The 7,112-nt window shown below is 63.4% G+C and overlaps 1 protein-coding gene across 3 annotated transcripts in view; it reads right to left on the bottom strand.

Moving 5' to 3' along the window:
* Positions 1 to 823: 823 nt before the first annotated feature.
* The window catches only part of NADK (NAD kinase), a 20,324-nt gene continuing 14,035 nt past the window's right edge, over positions 824 to 7,112 (bottom strand). For 2 of the 3 annotated variants that reach the window (XM_015569696.1, XM_015569697.1), the window contains exons 4-12: positions 6,622 to 6,751; positions 6,132 to 6,251; positions 5,887 to 5,961; positions 5,347 to 5,449; positions 4,690 to 4,844; positions 3,925 to 4,024; positions 3,401 to 3,558; positions 2,899 to 2,981; positions 824 to 2,460 (exon numbers count right to left, since the gene is read on the bottom strand). In XM_015569696.1, the coding sequence (XP_015425182.1) occupies positions 2,307 to 2,460; positions 2,899 to 2,981; positions 3,401 to 3,558; positions 3,925 to 4,024; positions 4,690 to 4,844; positions 5,347 to 5,449; positions 5,887 to 5,961; positions 6,132 to 6,251; positions 6,622 to 6,751 (1,078 nt within the window). In that variant the 3' untranslated portion in view covers positions 824 to 2,306. Of the gene's footprint in view, positions 2,461 to 2,898; positions 2,982 to 3,400; positions 3,559 to 3,924; positions 4,025 to 4,391; positions 4,492 to 4,689; positions 4,845 to 5,346; positions 5,450 to 5,886; positions 5,962 to 6,131; positions 6,252 to 6,621; positions 6,752 to 7,112 lie in introns of all 3 variants that reach the window. The other variant, XM_006772535.2, reaches the window with a different exon arrangement.

The following is a 7,112-nucleotide window of genomic DNA, read 5'->3' on the forward strand; positions in this document are numbered from 1 at the left end:
TGACCTGCTCTCGTGGGTGCGCCTCTGCGTCCCCGGGTCCTTGGATGCCGCCAGCAGCTGGTGGTGCTTGTGCAAACGGACCAGTGGGCAAACTACGGCCCGTTTGAAATGAATAAAACTAAACAAAAAAGACCGCACCCTTTTATGTAATGATGTTTACTTTGAATTTATATGAGTTCACACAAACACTCCATCCATGCTTTTGTTCCGGCCTCCGGTCCAGTTTAAGAACCCACTGTGGCCCTCGAGTCAAAAAGTTTGCCCACCCCTGGACCAGACGGTCTGCCGCCCAGAGGCACTGGGCCAGCGGGCGCCAGGGGAGGCCGAGCTCCCGGCTGTAGTGGCGCCGCCGCCGAACTGCCCGATGCACAGGGTCTCCCACCCAAGGGCAGACTGAACGGGCAGAGCGGTGGGCACTGGCGCCGCCCCGTGCCCTGTCCCAGTCTGTAGCGCTCACTTTGATCCTGGCAAAGCCTTGCCCCACCCCACCCAGGGCTGGGGTCGGAGGGAGCAGGGGAGCAGGCAGGTGCTCCAAGTTCCAGCCCAGGGCCCCAACCCCACAGGCCGGAGGATCGAGGGGCCCTGGGGACTACGGAGGCCCCTCCATTCACCTCGGAGCAGGTCCCACCTGTAGGCTCTGCACCCCTACTGCTCCTCCCGGTGGGGCAGGCGGCCACACCCACAGCCCCTGCCCCCGACATCTGTCAACCTCAGGGGCAAGGCCCACAGAGCACCTGGGACAGCTCTCAGCGCGTCTCCCATCTCAGGAGGACCCAGCCCACCTCCCTCAGTCTTAGAACCAAATAAAGTCACTCAACCCAACTTTTTAAAGAAGTCTGTTTATTGAAAGGATCTGAAAATAGTAATAAGGCTCTCAACATTTAATAAATTTTCAGGATATTAACAATATGAAACATTAAGAATTTACTTCAAAAACCCATAGCTTTCTAGACCATCCCAACATCATCTGCTTCAGGGCGGGCGGGGCTTGGGTTCTGCTCCCTCAGCCCGCAGGCCAGCCCCCAGGTGGGTGGGCAGGTGGCAGGGAGCCCACCTGTGTCCAACACCAGGCCGAGTGCCAAGCACCACTGAGGTCCAGGTGCTGAGGTGCCCCAGCAGGGACAAGAGTGGGCACAGCACTCCATCCACACATGCCCACACAGGCACGGAGGCCTGGCTGAGGGTGGCCACGCATGTGGCTCTGGACACCTCATTAGCACAAGACTGGGACATGCGTCCCTGCAGGGGGAAGACCCTGCCCGCCATCGCCCAACATGAGGCCCAGGGCGGTGCTGAGCCCTTCCTTCTCCCTGTGCAGCTGATGGAAACCCACAGAGAAATCCGTTCGTTACTCAAAGGCCCCACTGAGCCTGTCTGCAGGGCAGGGGGCCAAGGCCACATGCACACTGAGCCTCAGCTCCAACCATGGACTCCACACAGGCTCTGTCCCGCATGGCAAATGTGCACCTGCTTGCACACGCCCCAGCCAGCGGGCCGAGGGAGGGCGATGCTGGAATGATGGGGTGTCCTTGAACCCCAGGGCCCGCAGGAAGCATCAGCACTCCCTTCCGCGTACACACGCTTGTCCCAATCTTCCCGTGACAACTGGGGAGACCCAAGGCTCCTAAATGAGTCACCGCACGGCGGCCATGGCGGACTAGACAGAGGTCCCACCCCCGTCACAGAGCACACAGGATGAGGCTCCGCGTCAGGGCAGGGCGCCCTCCTCCGGGTCCTCCCTGCGCACCAGCACGAGAACCTGAGACTGCCCGCTGGGCGGGCCGACTCACTCCTGAGGAATGTGTGGGCCGACCTGACCTCACCTGGCCCAGGCTCCCGGGTGACACTCACTCTGTGGCCCTGTCACACCAAAGCTGGGGTAGGAGGCGGGGCCCATCCGCCCACCAGCCTGTGACAAGCTCCCAAATGCTCCTCACAGGTGCTCCCCTGGGGGCTCGGGGAGGTGCGGACAGGGGAGCCTGTGGCCAAAGGAAGACTCGGCTGTGAGACACTTATTTCAACTCCAAGGACAGGTCCCTCCACTCTGCTCCCTCTCAGTGTGACAGGCTGACCCGTGGTTTCCTAACAGAGAACACGAGAGCCCGTGCAGCTCGTGGGATGGGCCTGACTGTCGCTTACGTGGCTTATATAGAAATGCAAAAAAGGTCAGATTTAAAATGCTAAAAACGGCTGATCCGGCGGACAAAGGCAGAGTCTGGGCTCCTTCTCTGGCTACAGACAGAAGACGTGGCACCTGATGCCTGCAGGGCACGTGACCGGACCACACGTGCAGCGCAGCGGGGAGGCTAGCTCTCCTCCTCCCCCTCCTCATCCGTGAAGTGAGCCTGCCGCTTGCGCACGTTCCAGTGCAGACACTGGGCCAGGCTCTCGAACCAGTCGCTCACCGGGTCGCGCACGCAGATGGAGGGGAGCGGGTAGCACGAGGTGGTGATGCTGATGCTGGGGACGCAAGGCCGCACGTGAGCCCAGCACCTGCCGCCCCGCCCAGCAGGACCCTCCCGCAGGCAGGGCCCATCCTCATCAGTGAGGAGCCTTTTCAGACCTGGCTCTCCAGCCTGGCCAAGGGTCCCAGGGGTACTGTTATATGTCCTGGGACAGAGCCATGAACCCACTCAGCCCACCCCCGTCCCTGGAGGGGACCCCAAGGCGGGCAGGATGAAGAGACAGAGCAGACAGTGCAGCCACGAGCAGCTCCATCTCTCCCCACCAGGGCGAGCAGACCACAGGGCCACACAGCAACCTGCGTGTGTGACAGGCTCCGACAGGCATGGGTCCCCATGTGACCATGTGAGACAAGGACCCCGTGGCAGGGGGAAGAGGGCAGCAGGCGGGCACACCCCTCATTCCTCACCCGGCTCCGGCCCAGCGCCCACCCACCTGTCTCCATGGCGGATCTCCTGCCTCTTCCGTCCGTCGAAGGACACCCACACGGTGTTCCTTGCTTCCGGTGACAACATGATCTGCGGGGATCAAGCAGGCAGATGTGACATCTCAAACCCCTGCCTGGGAGGGCGGCACCAACCGGGGGCCTTGGAGGTGCCCACAGCACCCGCCAGAGGCCAAGGCCAGTTCTGGGCGGAGAAGACGTCCACCCTCCGCTGGAACCCAGGGCCAGGCCCTGCTCCAGCTCACTGACTCCACACAGAGCAGCCCCCACTCCATGGGGACAGAGCACCCCGAGGGGCTGCCCAGCTCCCAGCGCAGCCCTGGCCTCTCCATACCCCCCACCCCCCGGCAGTGCGAGCCCAATGGGCAGAGATGAGGACGGGACGGGGGCCCCTGCGGGGGAACCGAGGCCGAGGCCACTGGCAGAAGCAGAGGTCAGCACCACGAGCCCCTGGCGACAGCTCGGCCTGGAAAGGGTGGCGAGGGCTCTAACCTTGAGCTCGACTCCTGCAGGGACCACGATGGGCCGGAATGACAGGGAGTGGGGACAGATGGGAGTGATCATGATGGCCGGCACGTTGGGGTGGATCATGGAGGCCCCGGCCGCCACTGCGTACGCCGTGCTGCCCGTTGGGGTGGAGACGATCACGCCTGAGGAGCAGTTGCAGGCTCACTCTCCATGCGCCCACTGCCCACGTTGAGCCCCAACGTGCCCACGACAGACCCGATGCCCACGTAGGCTCACTCTCCATGCGCCCACCGCCCACGTCGAGCCCCAAGGCGCCCACGACAGACCCGATGCCCACGTAGGCTCACTCTCCATGCGCCCACAGCCGTCGAGCCCCAAGGCGCCCATGACAGACCCTATGGCCACATAGGCTCACTCTCCATGCGCCCACAGCCATCGAGCCCCAAGGCGCCCACGACAGACCTGATGCCCATGTAGGCTTACTCTCCATGCGCCCACCGCCCGCGTGGAGTCCCAGGGCACCCACGACAGACCCGATGCCCACGTACCATCACCCTGCACCGTGGTGATGAGGTGCCCGTCCAGGTAGACGTCCACGTTGGACAGGTAGGAGGAGGGGCCTCTGTCAATCACCACTTCGTTTAAGACCTGGGTGAGGAGCAGTTGCAGGCTCACTCTCCATGCGCCCACTGCCCACGTTGAGCCCCAACGTGCCCACGACAGACCCGATGCCCACGTAGGCTCACTCTCCATGCGCCCACAGCCGTAGAGCCCCAAGGCGCCCATGACAGACCCGATGCCCACGTAGGCTCACTCTCCATGCGCCCACAGCCGTCGAGCCCCAAGGCGCCCATGACAGACCCTATGGCCACATAGGCTCACTCTCCATGCGCCCACAGCCATCGAGCCCCAAGGCGCCCACGACAGACCTGATGCCCATGTAGGCTTACTCTCCATGCGCCCACCGCCCGCGTGGAGTCCCAGGGCACCCACGACAGACCCGATGCCCACGTACCATCACCCTGCACCGTGGTGATGAGGTGCCCGTCCAGGTAGACGTCCACGTTGGACAGGTAGGAGGAGGGGCCTCTGTCAATCACCACTTCGTTTAAGACCTGGGGGAGGGGAGGCCAGCGCACACTGAGGGGCGGAGCAGCCTCCAGGTGGGTCTGTGCCGCAGGCACCTGTGCTGCTCCTGGGCTGTCTGGAAGGTCCTGAGGGGGGACTCCCCCTGGGTCCAAACAAAGTCCCCCACCTTCCCCTCCCGAGGCCAGGAGACAGCTGAGGACTGGCTGAGGGACGTGTCCACTGACCTGGTGCTGCATGACCTGCTTCCCGGCCTCCGTGTCCCAGTCCGAGGCCAGCACCCCATTCTCAGTGACCCCGTTAGGGATGGCCATCTTCTTCCCTCTGAGCTCCTTCACGACCTTGACCTTCAGCCGGCTCCGGAGAATAATGGCTGCGTTCCCTAGGGACCCGGGTGATCACACCCCATAGCAAGCAGAGCCCCCCTCGACCAGGGACCCCCCTTTCTCCTCCCAAAGCGAGAGCAACACTTCTGTCTTTTGTGAAAACCCCTCCACTGCCACTCGGCACACAGTGTCCTCGACCTGGGACCTGCTCACACTTCTCGATGTTAGGAAACACGTCTGAGCCAACCAAGTGTAGAAATCGCTGAACCTTGGGGGGAGGGAGGGGTAGGAAGGGGAAGGTGTCGGGTACCTGCTGATGGGAAGAGACCTGAGCGGGTGGTGAGCACCCAGTACAGTGCAAGGTGGCGTGCTGGGACTGTACACCGGAAACCTGTAGTTCTGTTAACCAGTATCACCCCAATAAACTCAATAGGGGGAGGGGGTCTCTGAAACCTGAAATACTACATGTTTCCCTGAACTCTTTAAAAAACCCAAAACCAAGGGAGAAGATGAGGCTGGGCTCAGAGCTGCTGTGGGTTCCAGAACATTCCGACTCACCCTGTATCACCTGAGCCACTTGGGTCTGAAAGTTCTCAAAGTTGAAGGGCGTCAGGAAGCCCAGCGAGCCCAGGTGGAACGCCATGACGGGAGGCACGCTGCCCTGAGGTCGACGGAGCAGTCACCAGCTGACCAGTTGTCCTGGTCGCCGTGTGGCTGACCACATGCTCCCCAGGGCCAGTGCCTGCAGGGGCGGCGCCAGGCCGTGTGATGTGACCACTGAGGTCAGCAAGGCCAGGAGGGCCCTCTCCACGGCCTCCAGGCCTGACCTCTGACCCCTGGCTGGGCCATGCAGGAGTGAGGTGGGCTCAGGGCTCAGGACAGCCCACTGGGCTCCTGTGCAGACTCTCCCCTCTGGGGCCACCCAGGGACCCGAACCCCAGGCCCTGGAGGGGCCCCCCCACGGCCCCTCCCCCAGCTCCAGCACCACAGAGAGGCGCTGGCTGTCTGCACCCGCATCCGGCAGACCGAGAGCCCTGACGCTCCCTGCGCAGTCCTGCAGCGGGAGGGCGGGAGTGGCACGAGGCCGCACGGACTCACCTGGAAGAGCGAGGAGGCATAGAGCAGGGTCCCGTCCCCGCCAAGGCAGATGATGAAATCGATCTGGTTGGAAATGTCGTCATAGTCTAGAAGGCAGGCGAGAGGCGCGTCAGCCGCGAGCAGGGAGCATGACTCTGCTCCCGCAGGCACAGCGCAGGCGCTCACCTTCTCGGAAGGTGCAGAACTTCTTCTTCACGGGCCCGAAGCTGTCGTCACCGACGAATGAAATCGATCTGGTTGGAAATGTCGTCATAGTCTTCTCGGAAGGTGCAGAACTTCTTCTTCACGGGCCCGAAGCTGTCGTCACCGACGATAGCAGGATCTTCTAGAACCTTCTTCTCCACATACACGATCATGTTGTTCTCCTGGGGGCAGAGGGTGCGTCAGCCCCAGAGGCCCAGCCGGTCATCTCAGCGCTTTACGACCAGGGAGACCAATTCCCGCGTCTCGGCTGCGAATCGCCCTCACTGCCCAGATGGCCACTGTGAAGCGAGCCTCCTGCCTTCTCCACCCTGGCTCAGACCCCGGGGCCTGTGCCCCCGACACCCAGGGGTTCCTGCTGGCTCAGACCCCAGGGCCCGTGCCCCCGACACCCGGGGGTTCCTGCTGGCTCAGACCCCGGGGCCGGTGCCCCCGACACCCAGGGGGGTCCTGCTGGCTCAGACCCCGGGGCCTGTGCCCCCAACACCCGGGGGGGTCCTGCTGGCGGGACGAGGGGTCTAGGCCGCTGCACACCTCCATCAGGTACACGCAGAGCTCCTTGAAGGGCTGTAGCAGGCTGGCGTCCCGGATCTTCTTGATGACGAGGACGCTTTTCGGGGACTTGTTCCACGTCAACCGCTGGCTGGCAGGGTCCTGGATGTGCCTGAGGGAGAGGAGCTCTCGCTGCGGCAGGTGCACCGCAGGTGTCAACAGCCCTAGGGCAGGGCCAGCCAAGTCCCCAGGGGCCGCTGGCTGGGAAGCTGTGTCTCCCAGGCACTTGCTGCCTGAAGCGCCCACTGTGCGCCTTTCTGGTCCCTGATCTCCCCGCTGATCTGAGCTTTCAGTCCCGACAGCACCTGACAGCACCCAGGGTGACAACCCTGCAGACCCGGTCCCAGACGGACCAGCGGGGCCCTCTGCGGGATGCCCTTCGCCCTCGCCCGACCCCTCCCTCCATGGGGGGCAGGACACCAGGCCTCCCACAGACACCCCACCCACCCGCGGCAGACTCTGCCCGGAGGCCA

This window comes from Myotis davidii, unplaced genomic scaffold, assembly GCF_000327345.1.
Source record: "Myotis davidii unplaced genomic scaffold, ASM32734v1 scaffold586, whole genome shotgun sequence".
NCBI lineage: Eukaryota > Metazoa > Chordata > Mammalia > Chiroptera > Vespertilionidae > Myotis > Myotis davidii.